This window comes from Drosophila yakuba, chromosome X, assembly GCF_016746365.2.
Source record: "Drosophila yakuba strain Tai18E2 chromosome X, Prin_Dyak_Tai18E2_2.1, whole genome shotgun sequence".
NCBI classification, from domain to species: Eukaryota; Metazoa; Arthropoda; class Insecta; order Diptera; family Drosophilidae; genus Drosophila; species Drosophila yakuba.
In genome coordinates, this window is record NC_052526.2 from 3,316,342 (window position 1) to 3,339,987 (window position 23,646).

A 23,646-nucleotide genomic window follows, 5' to 3' on the forward strand; every position below is an offset into this window, starting at 1 on the left:
CGCATAACGATTGCTCGGGGAGGCATTTAGCATTTTGCAGCATAATGCATTATGTTATCGATAACAAGCTACTTGACCGCTGGAAAGGCGGCAAGGTCAGAGCGGTGCCATTGAAAATGAACTTTTGGTTTATAATTGGTAATTGGGTTTTTTTTTTTTGTTGGTTTTGTTTTTGGAACTTTGGAACTACGTTGGTTCATTCTAAATATTTATGTACACACATAAAAAAAAACAAAATTGTTAGTTTCGGCAAATGGGTTTTGTTTTGTAGTTTTAAATTTTTGGTTTGCTTGTTTTTTTTTTTTTAAATACCATTTTGGAGCATTGAAGTGTTTCGTTAGTGGCCTCGGTGAAGGCCCTTCGAAGGCGCAACTTTCGGCTTTCGGACAAGGTGCGAGGCATTAGAAGAACGCCCTGGAGAGATTGCGAGATTGATGCGACAGCGATTAGTACAGATTGTTAAGTTATCCTAGTTAGTTAACTAAGTAAGCTAAGCTACATTCTGATTGTGGGCTACCAGTTAGGGTTACGTTCAATGTGTAGGGACTTAGGTATAGGAATGGGTTCTGATTGGTTTAAAGCGATTGAAAATACCTAGAAATTAGACATAGATTGGTCGAGAGTCCTACGCGTACAGTGCGTTACGAAAGTGACAGGCCTGTTTCGTTTATTCAGCTAATGCAATGATATATTAATACCTCCTTTGCCTTTCGCAACGCACTGTACATAAAGTTAGATTAAGGTATACAAATGTAAGGGTACAGCCGAAACTACATAGTTGGTGTTACTTACTAGGGGAAGTTTGACTATAAAGATACCATAAATATAGGCGAGGAAAATGATGAAATATTTATGATATATATGAGATGTAATGATTGTAATTGTAATGATGAAACGGCGAAAGGTCTATTATAAAGTACGATACTATTATTGATGCACCAAAGGGTATTTCGAGTAAGAAAGTAATCAAATATGTTGGCCATATGCCTGACAAGTAATAACGGCCCTTCTCGACACGCGTGTGATCCTGGGGGATTTTACACGTATGGGAAAGAGTGCCGAATGGATGAAAAGTTCATTGCATGTTGCATAATTAAATAGAGAGCTTTTCAAAACAAAAAAAAAACAGAAATAATACAAACAACAACAATGGTGGGGTCAACGCAAATGGAAAAGCAGAAAAGCGGAAAAACGAAGACAATTGAAAACTTGAAATACATTGAAGCTTTCGCCTTGCAACTTAACCCTTATGCGGGTAAAGCTAAGCGAAAAAGCTCTCGAAAGCGAAGGGGGTTAAATGTAAAGAGATGACCGCAGGGGAATTGCATATATACTCGTACTTGTACAAATTGTTTGTTGCCTTTTTTATACGTGTTAAATGTGGCTCAAAAGCTTTTGGCCCATTTGCATGGGCAGCCGTTAAATGCGGAGGATTTACCATTACTTTCGCTATCTCTACCGCTTTACCGCTACTTTTTTGAACACAAACGAAACGAAAAGCTCTCTCGCCCCGAAGCTTCCATAAACGTTTTACCCACTTTCTTATCCCCCTGACTATTTGCCGAAAGTGTCTGCCAGCGAACCCAGCGCAATTATCTCCAAACAGTGAATAAAAAAAGTACAAAAAAAAACACACAAAAAAGTACAAAAAAAAAGAAAATTAAAAATAGTATGGAGGCGCTAACCGGGGTACTTGCAGAAGAAGAAAATAGGAAAACGCGACGGCAAATGTCAAAGAGTGAACAAATTCATCAATCATGGTAAGGTCACTGGCAGCATGAAGGAAGAAGCTATATCATTTTTTCCCCATCTATGTATATATATTTCCTCCCAGTTTTTTTTGAGATATTTATGGACGGCAAAAGTTCAGACATGTTGGGCGTAAATTGATATTAATTATAACAGGGAGATGAAAGATATAGATAGAGCGACTAGAAGTGGTATATTCCGTAGCACTTAACAATTCAATTGCCACATGAATAATCTATTTGCAGACTGCAGGAAAGAACTGTCTTAATTGCGTTTGTCGGATATTCTCCATTAAATAGTAAAATGCTAAAATGGTAAAATGCTAAATGCTAAATGCTCTTAGGCCCACCTACTAGGAGACCGTATTCTTTTCCATTTTCCATTCCCCTACGATCGAATGGCGTGTAAACAAAATTTTTAATTATGACCACCGAAAGTAATGCGAAAGCGAGAGAGAACAAAATAAATAAATATACGAACATACATACATATATGTATGTACATATGTATATGTGGGGGCAACGAAGTGAGATTGAAGGTGGTGGCCAAGCGGGCAAATGAAGAAAATAATTGTTGAGCCAACGCGGCGTATGAGCAATATTGATTTTCACTAATTGGATTTTAGCGCGCGAAAAACGTTAAATGGCCAAAACAAGAAAAAGATATAAATTCAACGAAAACAAACCGAAAGAACAACAGCAACAAAGTAAGCAAATCACAAACTGCCAGCGTTTTATGATTATTAGAACACATCTGTAACATAAATAAAGAAATCCGAACTGAACATAAAAACATCGTGTGTTTATGAAGATGAGTTATTGGCGGTGATAAGATTTAACATCTAGGAAATGTAGCGAACTCTTGATAGTTTCCATAAGTGGAGTAATAAAAGTGTATTAAGCTTAAAGATACAATAAATTACAGCCAACTGCTGACTGGTTTTTTAATCATTTTGTTCACTCTATTAGCCACAGCATTCAGCAGGGCTGGTCCCTTTAAGTTTTAAAATATTTTTAATTCTTACACTTTAATATTTAACTTGAGGCTAGAAGACTCGACCGGCCTTCAAGCCAACTATATATTTGGTACAACGCAGGATCTGAAAATGGTTGGTATGAACATAGAACATCGAGTGCGATGGTGGCCATAAAACATCCAATTTATGGGTATATATAATACTTATGTATAGAGAAGGGATATACTGAGTTCAGTTACTATATACTTGTATATAATACATAGAGCGCTAAAGGTTACTTTGGGATGGCGTCCACTTTGACATTTATGAGTTGGGCGATTGCAGATGGCTTATGTACATGAAATATGTACAAGGGCACTCGAAAAAAAACACCACCCTCTAAAATTAGGAAGCTGCTTTAATGTGACCAGCCACCAAAGAATGACAGTGCTTACTTTACAAGTCTGGTCACTTCAAAACTCTGCCGTTTCTTTGTTCAGTTATTCAATCATTTGTACAACTATTCTAAATACAAAAGAGGGTTTTTTTCGAGTGTGGGTCGCCTTGTTACGCACAAAAAAAAAGATGCCCTGGGGAAATGGGGCTCTCATTTTGCATGGGCTGTTGGGGTAAACCAAGTGATTCTCACCTGCTTGAAAGGCCGCATGCCCCCATTGATCCGCAGGGAGTCGGCTGCAATGCCAGCGATTCCATCGCCGGAGCTCTCACGCAGTTGCTTCAGCGAGACATTCGGCACCGTATGCGAGTGCGAGTGGGCGTGGCCGACGCAGGCGGAATGGGGGCCACAGCAAATGGCCGTACTGCTCGATTCCGGCTGTGAGCTTTGCCGTATTATCCGTGATCCGTTCGTTGGCGATGATGTGATTAGCACAGGTGGCACCTGCTGCTGCTGCTGTTGCTGCTGCAGATGCTGCTGATGCAGGTGGTGTTGCTGCAACTGATAGTGCTGCTGCTGCTGTTGCAGGTGATACTGTTGCTGCTGCTGCTGCTGGGGCAGGGCCGAGTTTGATATGCAAATGGCCATGGAGCCGCTGAGATTGCCCTGCTGGAAGGCACTTTTCACACTGTCGCGGGAGGCGGAGCGATCGATCAGCGTGGTGGGCGTGGTGGAAGCACGTCGGCTGCAATTGCGGCACGCCCGGCAGCGACTTGGCACGCTGGGCGGTATGCTCGAGGCCAGATTTTGATATGATGAGGTGCCCAAATTCGGATGACTGCCCGGACTGGAGCTGTGGCTATGGCTGTGGCTGTGGCTATCGCCGGGCTTGAGGCTTAAATTCATAATTGATATGGTCGGTTGCTGTTGCTGTTGCTGTTGCTGCTGCTGCTGTTGCAATTGATTATTGGTCATCGTTGCCTGTTGGCTATGTTGTTCTTGGTCCTCTTCGTGTACTTCGATATCAGGCACTATGCTGCTGCGGACCAGGCCCTGTTCCACATCCTCGTCATTGCCGGCGGCACCGCTGCCACCGCGCATACTCTCCTCGGAACCCATCCTCGCGTGCTGCGACTGCTGCGGACTGGTCAGGTAGGTGGAAGTACGATCCTGACGCATTAGCGTTGGCTTGGAAGCCCCGGCTGCTGAGCCTGATGCTGAGCCGCCACCGGAACCGGATCCACCGCCCCCGCCCGATACCGACACCGATACCGATCCCGAGGATGAGGTGGACGCCCCCGTCGTTGGCCCATTTGTGGAGCTACTCTTCACCTGGCGGAGCAGAGCCGTCCGACCGCCGCCCTTCGTTGGATTCGAGCTGCTCACCAGCAGCGAGTCCGTCTCCTCGGAACTCACGTAGCCCGAGTTGGTGGTGTCGTTTAGCTTCTGAATTGACATCTGTGGAATGGTAGTAAGCAACCATAGTTTCATTAGTACATCGGTCATCAAAAACTTAATATACAAATTGAAGGCGTAACTTTATCTTGTGATATTGTTATAAATAATCAGTATTTGGCCAAAACTTTTGAAATAATTATCCAAATACGGAGTATCATACCTCGTTAGACTCGTAATTAAATCCCCAATCTGGATTTTATTTTTTGCCCCTTAAAAAAGTGCAAAAATTTGAAAAAAAAATTCTTTCTCCAAAAGTGACAGAAATGGTTAGTATTGGTAATTAGCTGCTTAAATCAGTTATTCTTTCACATTTTTAGCCAAGTTATGATCAAAATGCCCATAAAATATATTCATTTTAGCCAAAAGTCGTTTTCTTGATTTTCCTCATAAAATCATCAGTTTTTTGGCCATAACATTCAAAATAGTTGTCTGAATATGGAATGCCATATCTCGTTGAGCTCGTATTTAAATTTCCAATCGAACGGTGTCCTCAAAAGGTAATTCTATTTTTGAGTCATTTTTTGCAAATTTTGATGATGTTACCCCTTACAGAAAATGCAAAAATTCGAAAAAAATGAAATTTCCCCAAGTCCGTCAAAAAGTGATAGAAATCGTTAGTATTGGTAATTAGCTGCTCAAAACAGTTATTCTTTTATGTTTGTGATCATTTTTAGCCAAGTTGTGATTAAAATGCCCTTTAAAATTTGTTTCATTTTTGCCAAAAGCCATTATTCGAATTTCAGTCACACAATAGTCAGTTTTTTGGTCATAACTTGCAAAATAGTTGTCCAAAAGTGGAATGCCATACCTCGTTGAGTTCGTTACAAAATTCCCTATCCACCCGTACTCAAAAAAAGAAATCTCAATTTTTTTCCATTTTTCACAAATTTTTATGATGGTACCCCTTACCGAAAATGCAAAAATTCGAAAACAAATTTCTTTTCCAAATCCACCAAAAAGTGATAGAAATAGTTAGCAGTTCAAAACAACTTTTCTTTTCGACATACGATTATTTTCAGCGAATTCATAAGGAAAAACCTCTTCAAAAATATTACAGTTTTGCCATTATTCGTATTTTAAGTGAGAACTTTTTCTTGGCAAATTTAAATGATGCTATTAAAAATTAGAAAAATTGGACAAACAGTTAAAACTTGAAAAGCCTTCAAAAAGTTAATTGCGCTTGTAGATTAGGTTGTCTGCAGCTTAGAAAAATGGTTAATTTGGTTGAGTGACTTAATTTGACCAAGGTAAAAGAAAAAACCGGCAAAGAAAAGAATCCGCATTTTGAGCAAATGCTCCTATTTCCATTTTCCGAGAATTTGCAGATGCAGCGCTTTTAAGTAAGTAGCATTAGACGAGGGAAAACCATTCTGGATATTAAACAATCAACTTATCTACAACAAAGTTAAAGCCAAGGTAAAAAAAAGCAGAAAGTCCGAAAGTCAGAAAGTCGAAAGCAAATCGCAGGAATCTGGGCACGTGCATTGAATGCACGAAAAAGACAAAGGAGCGGCTTAAGAACCCGTAAAGAAAATGGAAATGGAAAATGAAATGTGGGAATTGTGGGACGGGTTCGAAAGCTGTGGCCGAGCTTTCCGGGAAAACTATTTGCCAGAAGTTGTACCTAGTTGACAAAGAACTGATAAGCCACAAAAGCTTCAAAGCCAGCGCACACACTTGTGCTAGTGGAAAAAATGGGGAAAAGCGGGAAATGGGGGAAATGCGGGAAAGCTCGTTGTCCGCAAGTCACACATGCGGAACAAGAATAGAGAGGGGAATAGAGGGGGTCGAGGGGAAGCCTCGGAAGAGCGAACGAAATATTTGAAACAAATCTGAAAAACGTAACAAATGAATATCAATAATTCAACTATAAATACGAACGAGTACTGTAAATTATTCAAGCGCTGCTTGCGGGGAAGTATACTTGAAAAAAATCAAACTAACTTACTGCAAATAAAGTGTGTAAATTCTTTTAATTTATTAACACATGTTAATTTATTAGACGATATGCAACGTTTCAATAAGATAGCATAGACTTAAAAGATTAATATCAGTAATTGCCAGCATTTTCTTACAGTGTTCGTTGCGGGCACACCGCTGGAATAGGACAAAAGGACATTTCGGGGAGCTGGACGAAAAATGTGAAAATGTGAACACCTGCAGAGCAATGAATTCAGCTGGATGACTCGCTGACTGGCGAAGCTAACCGTTCTGGCCTGGCCATATATATCCGTATATATTCTACATTCCCGACATTGTATGGCCCACATGTGCATGCACACACACACACACGCACACACAATCATCATCGCATATACTCGCATATCCGAATCCATTATACGTTTGCATGTCGAGCGTGCCGCTAATAATAGTTGGGGGCCCCAGTAGCCCATAGACCATATCCGAGGAGTCCGTGCCAGGCGGAATGCCATAGATACAGATACTGTGGATACAAGGCAGTGGCGTACGCAGGAGTTCGCCGGGGGGATGGGGGCTACTGCTAGAACCATCAATAGTAACAAAGATCATTGCAAAGTAACAGCAAATTTTGGTAACAATGATCTATGCAAATATTTGTATTCATATACCTACGATCATAATTTTTATCTGAATAGGAAGTTCACTTTATAGCGCACATTTTACAGCCCCCCCTCTCGAACGCCACTGGCTAAAAATACGAGCGGAGATACAAAAGGGACGGGAGGGATGGGGAATGGCAAGGGGGGGGGTTTCTTGCCTCAAATTGGGTTAAAATTTCTTTCTCTTGGCGCAAAATGCAATAGCAATTTGGGGCCGCAAATGAATTCAATTGTTTATGGACCTCCCTTGATGGGATATTCTATAAATACCTCGTTCCATTGGCTATTGATTGATTTGTCAGTCAGTCAGTCAGTCAGTCAGTCAAAGGAGAAAGATGTGGGAAAACCCAACAAGACTGAGTCAGCAGAAAAACACATTCATAGATGAATCTGGGAATAATTGATAAACATCTCGTCTTGCGATGCGCCACGCTTTAATTCGATTTCGTTCGTTGAGTAGAACTGATGAAATTTTAATCGCACCATTAAAATGATTGCTTCATTGCAAACAGGCACGTACAGTGCGGCTCAGCTGTGTAATTCATTTGGTTTGCCCGGCGATAATCGCCTCATAAATATTTATAAATTAAACACTGATTTCGGCAGATTATGGGAACCATTACTAATAGTACCAAGCTAAAGAAGCTAGCAAACAAATCAAATTAAGAGTACAAGTTAATTAGAAAATTTTGAGCAACTTGTGGTAAGTTGTTAAAGTTTCAATTGTAAGTAGCATGTAAGAAGCTAAAACTACCCATTCCTGAACTTTATTCAATCAATAACTTTGCTTTATCACGAAAATATACAATGGCCACCATAAGCTCAGCTACTTAAATTGATAATTTACGTTTGCCTCCTTGTTCAATAGCCAATCAAATTCGATTGCTTAGCATAACAAATCACAGTAATCCAATGTGGGTTTATGGTTGTGTGGGTGTCCCCTTATTACAACACCACAACACGGGGGCATTAAGCCATCAATCGCCTTACAGCTGGGGGGACGCACTGTACATCGTACAGTAAATCCAATGGAACCGATGTCAAAAGGACACACAAGCAAGGCGATGGCCGGCCGCGTGTGAATGTCCCCATATCCCCATATCCCCATGTCCCCATCGATGGTCAGAGGAAGCACCTCGCCTCCGAAATGGGCATCGTATAAGTTGAACGCATCTATGGAGCGGAGCACCAGGCAGCCCCAGGTGACCCAGATGTCATGCGGCACTCAGCGTTAAAACATGGCCCGCAACGCAGCTTGGCCAATAACAATAAAGCCAAAAGGACCAAGGACCAAGGAGCCAGTACCTCGAACTACCATCGAGTAGTGCTGTCGCTTTGGCTCTTATTCAATTCATCAATTGTTCGGCTTTCAGTGGAGTGGAAATGCTGGTTGTGCCGTAATTAAGTGCCAATTGTTGGCCCTATTAACTCGCATAGATAGTGAGTTACATCAGCGAGCGAGATTGACATTTAAAGCGGATCTCTAATTTTCCAGTGGCAGCGACAGCGTTTTAATGCGATTTTCATTTAGAGTTTTCTTTCTCCTCAGTTAGTCAGTTACTCGAAAGCGAGTCATCACTGGAATCGAGGCCAATACAAATAAGTTGAGGCGACACGGCCAGAAGAATTCTATTGTGTAATGGCCGCTTCAGGTTTTCTGGTTTCAGGCTGTGGCCATTGAGACCTGACAGCGTTGTTTAATGGCCAACGGGCTGTTCTGTTCTGGTCTGAACTGGGTTGGGTTGGTCCGAACTGGAAACCCTTCAATCCGCAGGATTCGCATTCACGTCCAGCTCCTGACTGGTGAAAGGTGAGTGGTGACTGGTAACTGGTAACTGGTAACCAGGAGGGGCCGACGTTCGCATGTACAGATAAAAATTTATTGCACAACTCAAAATCAGGGGCAGAGTGCCGAGTGGCCGCGTGGACGAGTGCCCGAGTCCTTTGGCTTTTTTATGCCGGCACAGGAGCCAGGACCCTCTACATAAATTTCATTTGCAGGGCACACAAAATAAAAACGAAAAAAAGGACCAAAAAGAGGAGGAAAATCGTTAACTTGGCCCTGTTTTATCCTGTGCCAGGAGTCCCACACAAAACATGATACCTCCCCACGAAAAGGAAAAACAAAAAAGAACTCACCTGAACAACAACAACAACGACGACCTCGTTGCATTCGTCAAAAGCCGTGTGTTCACATCTTTTTTTTGTTTTTTTTTAGGAACGAAAAACGAGTGAAAAATAGGGGGGGAGGGGAAAAAAATAATAGAAAGGATGCCACAGGCTGGCCAAAGTTGAGGGGTCACCCTCTAATTGCACGGAAACCCTGGGATCACGATTACAAAACCGGACTCTGATAGCTTTCACTGGAAATCTCTACGCTTACTGGCTTCTCAGCTCAGTTTGGCTTCTAACTTTGACTTTGGACAGTTTTTGTTTGGGCTGCAGTTGAATCTTGGCAAAATTTGTTGCACTAAACAGTGTTGGCTGGCAAGATATTCTACTTAGCTGGCATTCTTAAGATTTAGAAGGTGTTGAAAAGAACACTATATATGTATGTACATACATATATCGTAAGTACTCTAAATTGATGGCATACTTTAAGACATCTCTATGTGACCTGCACAGTTTATCAGTTTGCCACACTGCTGAAGGCAGGACAAAAGGATGTTAAGCCACTTTAGCTGCAGTCCTGGACTTTGTCGCAACTTGAATTGATTGAAACACTTGCCTAGAGCTGCTCCTAGTACTCCTGCTCCATCGCTGGCAGCCTGACAACACAATCTACTTGTCGGGAGTAGCCCGAAAAAGCAGTTGCGAATCCTGACATTTTCGATATGGGTCTGACTTATGCCGGCAAACCCCCCACCCCCCGCCCCGGGCCAAAAGTCCATCACAAAGTGTCCAAAGAACAGGCAAACTCACAATAGATGATGGACAGCAGCGAAACAAAAAAAAAGGAGCAAGCCAAGCCAATCCAAGCCAAGCAAAGCCACGTCCAAGCCAAGTTAATGAATCCATCAACGGCGACGGGAAAACCCTACTTACAATCGTGTGTCAGGCCTACCGCTATATTTAGGCCATATACTCGTGTATAAAGTAGAGATGGAGGGGGATGGGGGGGGGAGTTTTTGCGTAAATCCCAACCAACGGAGAATCCGTAACTGAACAACCGTTTGCAAAGAAATTGTTTTTGACAAGAATTGGCATTGCTATCCGAAAGTTGTCGGCACCTGTCAAGTAAGATGGCAGCGATATGCCCACATCTACATTTCCAAAGACTTGTACTTATGCATATGCACACCATATAGACATCAAACACACACTCCAAATCCCCCTTTCCCCCCTTTCCCCCCTTCCCTGGCAGCAACCGAGCTCAATATCTTGGGCATCTTGTGTGTAAAACAATTACACATGCCTGAACATTTTTAATGGCCAAATGCGGGCGGGCGGTCGGTGGGTGGTGGGCGGTAATGCGGCACTATGCTGAGTCATAAACGATTCAACCATTTTCCACATTTTCCCTTCTAATTGAGTGCGTATATACACTCAGCATATGCACACAGGTACAGCCATGGTGAAAGTAGTAAGGTAAGGAAAGTGAGTTTGCAAGCCTGCCTACCATTGGAAATTAAGGAGAATATAATATATACTTTATGACATTAGGATGATTTGAAACATAGCTAAAAATAGCTTAGTATCAATAGCTGGATGTTCGATGTTCTAAGTTCTCGTTGCCGCACAAAAAGAAGGAAAACGAACTATAATTACAAAACCAAATAAGTCAATTGTTTTGTTTTGATATTCAGGCAATATGCGCGGAAATTGTGGACACACGACAAAGGTTAATTTGCACTGCTATTATCCTGTCCGCAACTGTGTGCCTTTGTGTGTACATGCTTATATAGACACATTAACATTGTTGGGCAAACAACAAAAACGCTGTTTTCCTTTGCGCCAAGTCGAAGCTGTTAATACCCTAAGACCACCCCCTACACCCTACAACCCCGACCGCCTACCCCTCTTTAAGCTGCCGGGCTTTTGAAAAGGGTATTAGCCGAAAGGGAAAGTTTGGGGGGGAAATCGTGAAAATGGGGAAAATGTGTTCGGCGGCGGGGCGGGAAATTCACTTGGATAGACAGACGGGGAAATTGAATAAGCGAAGCGTTGGCAATATGGATATTCGGGTTCATTGCTTTGACATTGATGAGACAGGACAAGGCTAGACACACACACAGCGGGCAAGGTTATGGAAAGTTGGGCAGTGGGTGGCAGTGGGTGGCAGTGGGTGGTGCGGTTAACAAACATACAAGTCCACGAAACACTCGTGGAAATCACTCACACACATACACATACCCGCACGTGCACACGGACGGCTGGACTGCTGATGGACTTATGTAAATTGACTATGCAAACTGTATAAATATTTGATCAATTTCCATGTCTCCCCTCGCGCATTGTAAGCCGCAAAAATAAATGTATTTTTAAGTAGATGCAACCACAACTCACATATGCAGAATATATATATACATACATTTTATGCCATAAAGCATCGCACGCGGCAAACAGAAATTTCAACAAGTAATAAACATATATTCCTTCTATGCCAATTCTACTCAAATGAATGTTGAAAAAATGTTAATTGTTTTCTTATGTAATTAAATAATTTTTAATATTTGCTTCGGAAACTTGACATACCACCAGAAAAACTTACTGACTTAAATACGCATATTTATTTATTGTATCATCTATGTAGAAGCATTTTTTCAGTGCACAAGCAAAATCAATCAACGGAAAATGGACACGTCAAAAATCAGCAAATGTGAAATACTCACCCGCCGCCCACTTTTCCCACATTGCCCGCCCATTCGGGGTGAAAGGTTATGAGGGTCCTCTGGTCTCCTCTCGATTGCCACTCCCCCTTTTTGGCCACCGCCCCCGGGCAGGACCCGAAAGTAAATGAAGCGCGAATAAAAAAAAGAAGCGAGAAGAAATGTGAAAGCGAGAAAGGAAAAAGCCGCAGGCAATCGATGAATTCATTTTTGGGTACGAGTATTCACCGAAATTGTTCAAACAATTATCGATATGAATAAAAGACACCAGCTTTCTCAGGCGATTTTTATGAATAGCAATCTTGAGCAATCTTCAGCAATCTTGAGCAGTATTGAATTTTCGTTGGGGATTTACTAGTGAATGCCCAGTGAAACTGCCCGCCAAACAAAATGCTCGATATTCATGTATTCAAGTGGTGTAGTGAATGGGAAGTTGAAGTTGGCCCAAGTGCTTTTTGCCAAATTAATTATCGCTAACGAGATAACGATGTGTATTTGCCTCCAGTGGCCGGCCATTTTATCATCAATGTATTACCAAATGCCAATTTAATGCCAAAATTTATGAATGTTTTGTCGATAAGTTAGCCGCCAACATCTAATTTGCATTTGGTTTTGTCAATTACCCAATTTGATATTACCCAAATACATTGCTAGTATTAATCGTATATCAAATTAAAAAGAGCAAGTTGAATTTATTCCTAAATTATTTGGAAGGCGAAGTACCTTATGAAAAACAAAAGCAAAATACTGCAATATGGAGCTCATTGAAAGGCGAAAAAAATGAAGAAATCAGAGATGATGACTCGTCGGCCATATCTATATCTATATATATATATATATGTATATATAAGTATGTGTACATATACACCCTCGCTGACGTCGAGTGAATGAATCGTAATGAGTTTTGAAATGTACACCAGGACCGCTCTGTGTCATTACGGGTCGGAAAATGTGGAAAAATGGGGCCTCCCATTAGCATTTAGTCCGGGGGGTGGGAGATTGATATATATCCACCTCTGCAGTTCCACATCCGACAAGAATATGAAGAAGAATATTGGACGGGATGGGTCTGGTTAATTGGAGCGCATGATTGATTACAGTTTCCATTAATTACGCTCACTTTGCCCGCTTTTCTGGTCATTAACCATTCGACAGGGGACTTTGGAGGGCCAAAGCCATCACCCAAAAGCGGCGGGTTGACGACGTCTTTTCAAAATTCAAAAGATTAACGAAATAAATCAAGATTCGATTAGGGAAGGATACGGGGCAACTGGAATGATATGCTATTTTCCATTAGGCCAAAACAAGGGACTACTTAAGATTCCCTCGGGGGGGACACATTTGATATTGGAGTTGATGCCGATGGGGAATTTCTGGGTAAGCGACTTGGGCACTGCGATTGGCATCTAGAGATCTGCGTTCTATTTATGGCAAATTCTTGCATCTCAGACATATTTCACATTCAACACGATCGCTCCCAAAAAAAAAAGAAAAAGAAAAAACACACAAGTGCATGGGGATATATGTATGTATGTATATCTGGGATATCTGGCAGCGTTTATAGAAAGCGAAAGCGGCGACATCCAGGCGAAATGAGTTGCAAAAAAAAGAGATATTTAAAAGAAACTAAAGCAAAAGCAAACAAAAACGAAAACGAAAAAATAACAGGGGAAAACGTGTAAAAGTTTGTTGGGTTTTATTTTCAAAAAAGTTTATTTGATGTATTTTTGGATAATAGGTTGGGGAATAAACACAATTGACATTTTATTTACAATAGATGGCTATAGTGTACGTACATCAGGGTTTATGATCTTTGCTATTTACATTCAAAATAAGGAATGTCTAATTGGGTTGTGTACTGTGTGTGTACTGCCTAGCAATGGGTAATTGACAATGATTTCCACGCTGAATTTTCCGTTTAAGTGCCCTTTCGGACATAAAATACCTGTTTACCATGAAAATATTTCTTAGTTCAAAGATGCTTGTTGATTTACCAAGCACTTGGTTAGCCATCTATAGCTTTAAGTATTAATTTGATTAGTTTTATAATTATTTGTACTCTTTTAGTTGTTACTTTTCAATATTCGAATTTAAATTCGACTTTTAGAATGCCATTATAACTTTAAAGCAGAAAGTTTCGATTAAAGTTCAAGATACCCAAAATGCCCTTAAAGTTGACCCCTTTTTTGCACTTAATTATTTATATTTAGTTATGTTTTTGGGTTCGACCGCAAACTCAATTTGGTTCTTCATGAATTTTGCATGTCCGAGAGTGTGATGGAAAGTGGGGGAAAATGTGCGGGAAAGTGCGGAAAAGTACGGTGATGACGGGGTCATTGTTTTACTGGCTAATCTCGTATTCCCTTTTTCCCAGGACTAAGGAAGGAGTGAGTCCTTATGCATTTGCATGACCGCAAGAAGGGCAGCTGTACTGCCAAACGTGTTTCATCGTTTCATCGGGGGTCTCCACTACTTTGGATTTGGATCCGGAGGTCCTGCTGGGTTCCTTAAGGTCCTTCCTCTGATTGCACAGCACTCGAAAGCTCCTGTTCGTTGCGGCTTGCGGTTGCTCAGCCAACTTGGCCTAATCTGCATATACTGCACGGCGCGCAAAAATGTCAAGTATGCCGTGCTTGAATCCCGGTCTGCCGTTCGCTTTTCCAAAACAAAACAAAAAAAAAAGGCAAAAGGCAAAATTCGTCTTTTTTTGGGGGGAGTTGACGTGGTCCGAAAATCTAGTCGAGCCCTTGTCGGTATGCCAAGTTGGCCTAATTTTATGAGCCAAAGTTTTGCTTCGACTCTGCGATTCCGGCAATTTTTGGTAATATTCACCATGGCAGCGAGGACTTGTGATTTATTTATGAGTTTGCGGGCACTTTAAAGTTCGTTATGGGCAATTTTTAAAACCCCTTCAGGCTTCCTTAGACTTTCTAAGTTGTAAATTAGTGGCTGAGATAGAGTAATTTAATTCTGCGAATTACTTTGAGTTGTTTCAACCAATAGCAAGTCAACGAAAGTGAGTTTAAAATCAAGTTAAGACCGCTTTTGCTCTAATTTGTCAAACATATTAAACTACATACATACAAATGTAGTTTTATCCCTCTAACTTTTTCTTCTCTCCTTCAAAACGTTCTTAATTACTTGTATTGAAGTTCTTAGCTTAATGAATTGCATTAGCTGCACTTTCTATCTATCTATTCAAGCTAACCGAGTCTTTGTAACCTCTTATTTGTATATAAGTGTCCTTAACTTTTGTTTTACGTTAATACGCTATTTTTTTGCGGAAGCAGTTAATTTCATGTTTTAACACAAGTTTTCTTTCAGTCCATGTGTGCGAGTGCGTGTATGCAAGTGTGTGCTTGTGTGCGTGAGTGACCGACTGCAGCTGTGAGTTGAGGAATGTGCACGCATAACTCATTTAGCACTCCCTCTCGCTCCTTTACCTCCTTCTTAACAGTGCTGCTGTTTCTCCTGCCTTTGTCCTTTGTCCTTTTCTACCGCTACTTGCACTTTGCAGTAACAGTTATTATCGTTCGTGTTGGTATGCCAAGCTTTCGGTGGTCTGTGTGCGTGCGTGTGGGTGCAAAAGGGTGCAGGCGGCATGTGTTTGCATGTGGCTGTGTGTGTGTGTGTGTTAGTAAGCATAATACACTATCTTTGTTGTAGCTGGTGTAGTTGTTGTAGTGGTACCCACTTTGATATTTTGCGACGCCTTCCAGCAATGTTCGTTGCTCTCGTTGTACTTGCTATTGCAGTTGCTGTTACTTTGCTGGATCCCGTTTTTGTTGTTGTAATGGCTCCTTTAGTTAATAGCTGGTCCCGCTGATGTTGTTGTTGCTTGTGTGATAAAATCGGCAATATTTGGCACGCGCGTGTCACTGTGTTGGTATACAACGCAAATGCTGCTGCTGTTCGTCCATATTGCCATTTATGCACATGCATGTGTCTCCGTGTGTGTGTGTGTGTGCAAGTTGAGTGTGTATGTGTGTGAGCGCGCGCGACAAAGACGGAAAATTCGGTGGACTTATGTGTTGGGAAATTGCAGTTGATGTTGTTGCTGCTGCTTCTTCTGCTGTTGTTGTTGTAGAATTTGCATTTGTTGTCGAATTTGTAGCTGCTGCATTTTCTTTGGCATTTCCATTGGCCGCATTGGGCGCTTTTCTCTTTTCTTGCACTTGTTTTTTATTTGATATATTTTTTTCAACTATATATATTAACTATAGAATAACAAGAAAAAAAATAGATATGCATATTGTTTATATATAGATGGGCAGGCATCTATATATATGTATATATATGTATTTTTATGTGTGTACGACACCCACGAGACAACGGCGACGAACGGAGAGCGTTCAACTCCACTGCTTGTCGAATTTGAACTACTTTACGTATTTTTTTATTTTATGAATTTCTTTGCATGCATCTGTGCCTGTCTATACTGCTCTTGACTTTTCAGGTAAATTGGGGCTGCTGCAAACTTTTCCAGCTCAAGTACCCAACTTGAAAATTTTTCATACTGCCCTCGGGTGATTTGTACCCACTTGCTCTCAAAGTAACGGCTTATGCCACTAATTGACAGCGATCCGGCTCTCCTACTCTCTTTTCTGCACTCGCTCTCGTTCGCTATGAGGACCTGTCTACACGATCGGTATTTTAAACTTTGTTCTTTTCGCATGTGAACTTCTTTGAATCCCTACTTTCAAACTCATTTCTTGTTTTGGTCCATTTTGTTTTGTGTAAAATCTTTTGTATTAAGTCTTAGATCGTGTAGAATGGCCCTAATGTCCTCTCTCGGTTTCCTTTTTCAGATCAAAGCCTATCTGTCTCTTCCTTTTTGCTCCTTTCCCTACAAGATCTCACTGTCTTTCCTTGGCTTAATCTTACTGTTTTTTGAGATCTAAACGTTTTTGTCTCTTTTTCGTTGGCTGCTTTTGTTCTAGCACCTGAAGCTTACTGTATGCTTGTGTGTGTGTGTGTGTGTGCCAGTGTGTGTGTGTGAGTGCTAATGTTCTTGTGTTGTTATTTTGTATTTTTTTTGGAGTGCGCGACGTAGAACTCTCAACACACAGACAGACAGACACAGCATATAACGGGACGGAGGGCGTCCGTCTCGCTTTCACGTTGATGTTTCCGTTAGTGTTGTTTGTGCGATACTGACTCAATTTGTTGCTCGGCACCGTGTATATAGCGTGCTTCTTCTTACTCGCCGCTCGGCTGTCGGTCGGTTTGTCGCTCGGTCGCCCAGTCGCTCTCTCCCGCTTTCTTCCACTCCCACTTCCTCTCGCCCCTCTTCCTCTTCAAATCTCACCCGCTCTCCCGCTCTCTTCGTCGCTCTGCCGCACTTGTGGGCGGAGAGTCGTTTAGTCCACCCAGCAGCGGCGACAGTTAACTTTGTCTTTTGCGGGGGGGTGGTAGGAGGGTTGGTGGTTGGTGTGAAAAGTTTCGGTTGTTTGATTGGAAGCGAAGAGCCCCTAAAGGTATGCTATTTTTAGATTGCAACTTTCAAAATTCCTTGCCACGAAACCAAACAGTATCGAATGAGCGCAATAAACATACGTACATACACATACACATCAGATGAGTTAACATTTGAAATCTGCAAAGTATTTAGATTCAATAACAATTATGACTACGTGCCGTATGCGTAATATTTTGCTGCTCCCCCTATAGAAAACTCCCGTCGCCGCCACTGAAAGACACTTGCCACTGGTGTGTCTCGAAAAAAATAAGTAACAGCATACAAGCATAAAGGCACTTCGTTGAGTGCATGCAGCAGCAGGGCAAAAGAAATCGGGAAAGCGGGAAAACGGGAAAATGGAAAATCGGGAGTCGCAGCACGAAATCCGAAACTGAAAACAGAAAATGGAGTCACAGAATCACACAAAATCGGAGTCCAACTTGGAGTCCTATGTACCAAGGCACACAGGAGCGTTCTAATTGGGGAATATTTACCACTCACCAAATAACTGAATTAAGTTATTTTCATCATTTTCCATATTCTAACCTAGTAAAGTTTAAGCCAATTATCAACATTAATAGAGGGATCTTTGAGAGATTTTCTTTAGTTGAGCACATTTTACGTTTCATTTAATGTGGCGAATTGCATATATTAAACTAATTACAGCTGGATCAACTGAAACTGAATGGAAGATTAGCAGCCAACTGGCCATTTTCTTATGCTCTGCTTGAGCGGTAAGTATCCATTAAATTCATTAGTGTGCCCCGGCACTTGTCAGTTTTACTGCCACATTTCAGTTAACGATAGTAGGAGAAAGCAGACGAGCAGAGAAAGCACTTAACATTGACCTTAGGATGGTTAGACCTAAGGTTCAACTTTATATGCAAATGGAAAAGCTTACAATCTATTACACATATTGCATTGTTTATAGCTCCCAATGGTATAATAGATAAGCTAATGTTTAAGTAAAGCCGACTTATGATTATATTGTATCGCAAGAGCGAAATATGATTTTATAGTTTTCATTGTTGTATCGTTGTGATCAGACGACCACGTGGCATATGTAGGCATATGTATCTATATCTGTATCTGTTTTCAGGTATATCCTTGTCGATGATTCCCATGAGAACGCGGAATCGCTGCCTATAACTCGAAGGGTTAGTGGGTCAGGTTCAGGTCCGGCCCTGGTGGTTGCTATAAAACTCCTCGCTCTCGAACTCAAACTCGATCTCGGTCTCGTAGTTGTACTCGTACTCGAACTCGTATTCGTATTCATATTCGTGTTCGGCCTCTAATTCGGACCACGATTCGGGTTCGGAATCGGGGTCTCCAGAGTAGGGTTCCGTTGCGTCATCGGCGTTTGTTTGCTGCCACCTTTTAATGGTGGGGCGGCGATGGGTGGATTGGTGGATTGGTGGGTTGGTGGGTTGTTGGGCTGGTGGTTCAGTGGGTCAAAGCGCGAGTGCGGGTGGGGGGCGGTGCACTGTTGAGGTAGCTGCGTGGTAATGGTGAATTTATGGTTCTGTGGGCGGGAAACAACTGTGAAGCGAGGGGCGCGGGGGAGTGGAGGAACGCTCCCGGTGGTTGTTGATGCCTTGTTTTTGTAATTCCCATTCACATTGTATTTACCCCCTCCCGCCCCACCGCATTCCTCGCGCTTGTCGTTTTTGTTTCTTGTTTTCCGCCGCTTTTTGTTTTGTATGCGTTTTTGGTTACAGCTCGAAACTGGCACGAGTCAACTTTTATCGCACAATACACACACATGCCACTCAAGCGCACTCACACACACGCACAACTGGGGGCGAAATTATAGAAATGGCTAATAAAATAAATTAACCGACCAATAAGCACAAAACAATGCTAATATATGGGTAAAATCCCAAACGATTTCCGTAAGCATATAAAAGTGATGAATTATAATAGTTGCTCTACTATAACCAGCTTTATTTGTTAGTCTATGGAATACCAAATATTAAGCTTATTTAGCAAGCATTTCATTGACTGGCAATCACTAGTATTTTGGCCGCAGGTGTCAAGGGGAGACACACACATGGACATTGATTTGGCATTTGTTTTCGCAGGCCCGCTTTTGACTTAATGCCTCAATTATTATTGCAAAAACACAACAGCCCAAAAGGAAAACAACGCGAAAACAACGGCAACATAACATAAACTAAAAAGCTTTTATTTTTCCCCCAGGTGTGGGCATCGCAAACTAAATGCCAGAGCCCATAAACCCAGAGATTCCAACTGGCAAACGAATATATAAGGCAATGGAATGGAAAAGCTGACAATTTCGTTTGCAGGCTAGACGATATCCCTTACCTGTCCAAACTCCATTACACATTACACACACGCCTCTCTACAGATATACAATATATATATATATATATTTATATATATATATATAGCTATATTGATTTGTGTTTGTGGTAAGCAGGCACATTCCCATTTCTCTGCTCGCCAGCCCATTAAAATTTGGGGGAATATTGTACATGCATAATTTATAAAAAGCCGTTTGACTAAATAGTTGCCACCGAAACGAAGTTATTCAAGCGAAATAAGTTTGAGGCCCTACGGCAAACAGCAGCGACAAAAAGGTTTTCCAAAAATAAACAAAAAAAAAAGGGATCAATAGGTTTTATGGCAAGATGGGTGCCTCAGATTTTGGGATGACATCAATGGGCGGTAATATTTCGCATGAAAATTGAATAATATTGGCCTATTATCTAAACTTGGTCATCACCTCGCCTTGCCCGACATAAATATCACCTGTCTCTCGAAAAGCCCATCGAAGTTACAAATTGTATCTGGCCCCATCGATTAATAGAAGTCCTGTGAATGAAATGATGGACGCACGTTCGAATGGAAATGCCCGATTATTGGGGACCGGCGCTGTTACGTACCATCCGAAAATTGGAGCACATTAATCAAACCAATTAATACCAATCGGTAAAAAGGTCAGCCCGTGGGCTTGTGACGCAGCAACAGGAGCGAAATTAGTGGGCTGCAGGTCAAAGGTTGCTCCTTGGTGGGTGATGGGTGGAGGGGTGCTACCCCCCAGCATTAACCCTACTAATTTTCAAAATGGAAATGCTTCATTTGGAGGTCGGGTTCGAAGCGGGGGCGAGGCCCAGGCGAAAATGATTAACGAACCAGCTTGCGACAGACAGCATATAATAATTTATTGATACCAGGCACACACTCACGCATTCTCGCACACAGCCGCACACAAAGGACCTCGCAGGACCTCCCTAGTTCCCTAGTTCCCTAGTAGTTCCATGGCCCAGTCGCCCAGTAGGTGACTCCGTGGTCAAGGCTCTGTTGCCGTACAAGTTCTCTGCGGACCCGGCAGCTAGTTGGCTGGCTTCCTGCCGGCACTGCGAGAAATTCTTGCTAAATTCCACCATCAAAATGTGGGTACTATACAAAAATGTGGGTATAAAATCAACAGGAATTATCTCCCGCTGATTTGTATTGAACAACATGTCGTATGCGTAATATTTGTGTTTTTTCGTTTTAAGGTGTTTATATCAAAATGGATGATTTTCTCCCGCTGATTTGTGACATTTCTGTTCTATGTTAAAGTACATTTAATAAGAAATGAATGATCTTCGTCCGCTGATTTGTACTGATCAACGTGGCGTATGCGTAATATTTATGATTTTCACACAATACAACATACATATGTGAGCATAAGTTTTCCCCAGTGTACCACTTGTCATATGAGGGACGTCCTACACCCACACACACACAAGCGCTGGCACACACGAGCAGTTGGAAAATCGGTGACCTACAAAACATTTAATCGTTGCCAACGGCCAAAAAGTTTTCGGTTACCTTCGTCCGGTGGTTTCCTTCCCACATTTGGTGGTGACTGTCTTCTGGGCGGTCGGCTTTCGGGACTCCGGAGTTTCGGGAGCACTGGGCGACTTAGCTAGGCGACACGCACGTGCTGTTTGTCCAAGGACTCGCGGACCGATGACGGCTCGAGGACATCTGCCCGCCGGCCAAAGAACCCAGCCCACTTTCGGCCCCACGTTGAACCAACAGTTAAATAGTATAGAAAAAAGTTGCCAAGTAAACACTTATTCGGGGTTTTGAGTTTAGCTTTTCGATAAACAGTGTTTAATAGTAGTTGTAGTTGTAGTTGTAGTTCTCTTTCTATTTTTTGTTTTTTACATATCTTATACACAACATTTAGTCGAGAGATGAACTTAAGTGTTAGGCTTGAATTGAACGTAGAGTTAGGACATACATAGTACAAACTAATTTAAGATGATGCGAGCGATCGTAATCGCAAGGATGTTCGAACCTCGAAGGTATGGCATTTCGAATGGGGCATGGAAAGTCATGGAAATAGTCATGATTCATAGAATAGATGAGCTTTTTTTTTTGGTTTTTTGTGGTGAGTGGTCCGTTGCCGGTGGTTTCAAGTATATGAGTATAAGACACAATTCATTGCATTCTGTGGATGAGAGATCGATCAGGTTTTTGGATTAACGTGTACTATATGCGATAGATGTCATCATCAATAAATTGAGTAAACTGCTTCGTTTTTGGCACGCCTCAAACGCCCTCACAGACTAACAGACTCACAGACAGACCGTTTATTATAAAGCCGAACAGGTTTCAAGGAAGGAAAGGTACACACACAAACTCATTACTCATTACGGAACCCAGTACATATAGTACAATATGTACATTTGTATGTATACAGTACATATATGTATGTGGCTCCTAAACATCGACAACCATTTTCTTGTGGATATCGGTGTTGCCCACCACCGAGCAGAACTCATCAAACGATATCTTGCCATCCTCGTCCTTGTCCGCAAAGCAAATGGTCTTATCCACGATCTGCTGCAGCTGTGTATCCTTCAGATTGTTGCCCACCATCATCTTGAGCACCTGGAACAGTTCTCCGTTCGAGATGTAACCATCATTGTCCATATCGTAGATGCGGAACGCGAATCGCAGCTTGGACAGCTTATCGCCGCGCACGCTAAACTGCGACACGCCCTGGATGAACTCCTTGAAGTCCACCTCCCCGTTGCCGTCCGCATCGAAGATATCGATGACGCGCTGCACCAGCGGATTCTGCTGCAGTTCCGGCAGCGACATAAACTCGTCTATGCTCAGGGCGCCCGAATTGTCCAGATCCAGTTTGCGGAATCGCTTGCCCAGTCGGCGTATCTCGTCCGCATCAAAATTGGAGCACATGTCCATGGGCAGGGAGGTCTCGTTACCCATGATGGCCTATTGGTGGCTTAGTTGGTTCTCTGGTCTTGATCTGCGAATGAAACGTAATCGTTATGTTATTCTGCTCTGCTGATGAAAAGTCGATTCCAAATTAATTTCAAACCAATTATCAAATAAAATATCACAGAAGTTAGTAGTTAGCAGTTACTCAATGAAAACTTCCAAAGGATATTCGGTATATGAAAATATTGCTGCATACTTCTGGGCTGCCCACTTTTACTCTTCTGCATACGCACTCATCACTGACAGGTTCGAAATCATTTGGATTGCACTTTTTCTCAGCGTGTACAGAACGACTTTCTTACCTGGGCGTTGAATCACTTAATTTTCCCACGACTGGCGCTCTCTCTAAAAAAAAAATAAAAAATAGGAAATAGGGGGAGTGCAAGTTAGCAGCATACTTTTAATTATGGCTCAATCGTATCGATTTTCCAAATTTCCACGATTTTCACTTCTCGTTTTCGCTCCAGCAAAGGAGTGGAATCTGGGCAGAGGAACAGTGCCCGGATGCAATTGCGTTTGGCCCGGATGCTTTGGTGAATCTCAATGCGGAATTGCAAGTGGTAGCTATAGATATTTACCATAAATAAACAACAGTTGCGCTGGATAGTTAAACTCCCAAAGAAAGTGCTCTCTACTCGCTCGACAGCAAATACACGACTGCAGGGGAACAAGAGAGTTTTCACCGTTAGCTCTCGCCAAGAGTGGGAGAGCGCGGAGAGCGCAGCTGTCAAAACCGGACAGCTGTTGCTTTTCCACCTGTTTTTTTCTTAATATTTTTTTGTTTGTGGGCTTTAAATTGATTTTGCATTTGTGCGTTATATTTTTTTCACTTTTACAGCATAGTTTTGCGAGTACAGGGGTTTGCTCCGCTTTACCATAGCATACCTATAGGTGGAAAGTCCTTAAAGCATCGTGCTATGCGTTAGGACATTATTTGTGAGCTCCTGCTCCTGCTA

At 42.0% G+C, this 23,646-nt stretch overlaps 2 protein-coding genes and 2 long non-coding RNA genes across 25 annotated transcripts in view; 2 read left to right on the forward strand and 2 right to left on the reverse strand.

The window, feature by feature from the left end:
• LOC6524152 (small conductance calcium-activated potassium channel protein) overlaps positions 1-17,115 on the reverse strand; it is a 61,275-nt gene extending 44,160 nt beyond the window's left edge. For 12 of the 20 annotated variants that reach the window (XR_005561052.1, XM_015190040.3, XM_039373909.2 and 9 more), the window contains exons 1-3: positions 15,662-16,184; positions 3,354-4,559; positions 313-414 (exon numbers count right to left, since the gene is read on the reverse strand). Coding sequence is in view for 19 of the 20 variants with exons in the window: in XM_015190040.3 (XP_015045526.1) it covers positions 313-414; positions 3,354-4,559 (1,308 nt within the window). In the remaining variant the exon portion in view is untranslated. Of the gene's footprint in view, positions 1-312; positions 415-3,353; positions 4,560-15,661; positions 16,185-17,034 lie in introns of those variants that run through there. The other 8 variants (XM_015190038.3, XM_043207039.1, XM_043207035.1 and 5 more) reach the window with 3 other exon arrangements.
• Positions 411-2,541, forward strand: LOC120321453. Its single transcript, XR_005561057.2, has 2 exons — positions 411-1,760; positions 1,995-2,541. It is a non-coding gene; the product is annotated as an uncharacterized LOC120321453 (long non-coding RNA).
• A 971-nt stretch (positions 17,116-18,086) lies between the features above and the next one.
• On the forward strand, positions 18,087-18,436 carry LOC120321807. Its single transcript, XR_005561529.2, has 2 exons — positions 18,087-18,159; positions 18,223-18,436. It is a non-coding gene; the product is annotated as an uncharacterized LOC120321807 (long non-coding RNA).
• A 3,584-nt stretch (positions 18,437-22,020) lies between these two features.
• Positions 22,021-23,593, reverse strand: LOC6524156 (calcineurin subunit B type 1). 3 transcript variants are annotated; one of them, XM_039370147.2, is made up of 3 exons: positions 23,576-23,593; positions 22,993-23,035; positions 22,021-22,718 (listed from the first exon to the last, which is right to left on the reverse strand). In XM_039370147.2, the coding sequence occupies exon 3, from the start codon at positions 22,676-22,678 to the stop codon at positions 22,166-22,168; it is 513 nt and encodes a 170-aa protein (XP_039226081.1). In that variant the 5' UTR covers positions 22,679-22,718; positions 22,993-23,035; positions 23,576-23,593; the 3' UTR covers positions 22,021-22,165. The 3 variants fall into 3 exon arrangements, with proteins under 3 accessions (XP_039226081.1, XP_002100019.1, XP_039226080.1); XM_002099983.4 differs by lacking the exon at positions 23,576-23,593 and adding an exon at positions 23,269-23,425; XM_039370146.2 differs by lacking the exon at positions 23,576-23,593 and adding an exon at positions 23,089-23,175.
• Positions 23,594-23,646: the final 53 nt, after the last annotated feature.

Coding starts and splice junctions, on each gene's coding strand:
- LOC6524156 (XM_039370147.2), bottom strand. CDS start 22,678: ATGGGTAACGAGACCTCCCTGCCCATGGACATGTGCTCCAATTTTGAT.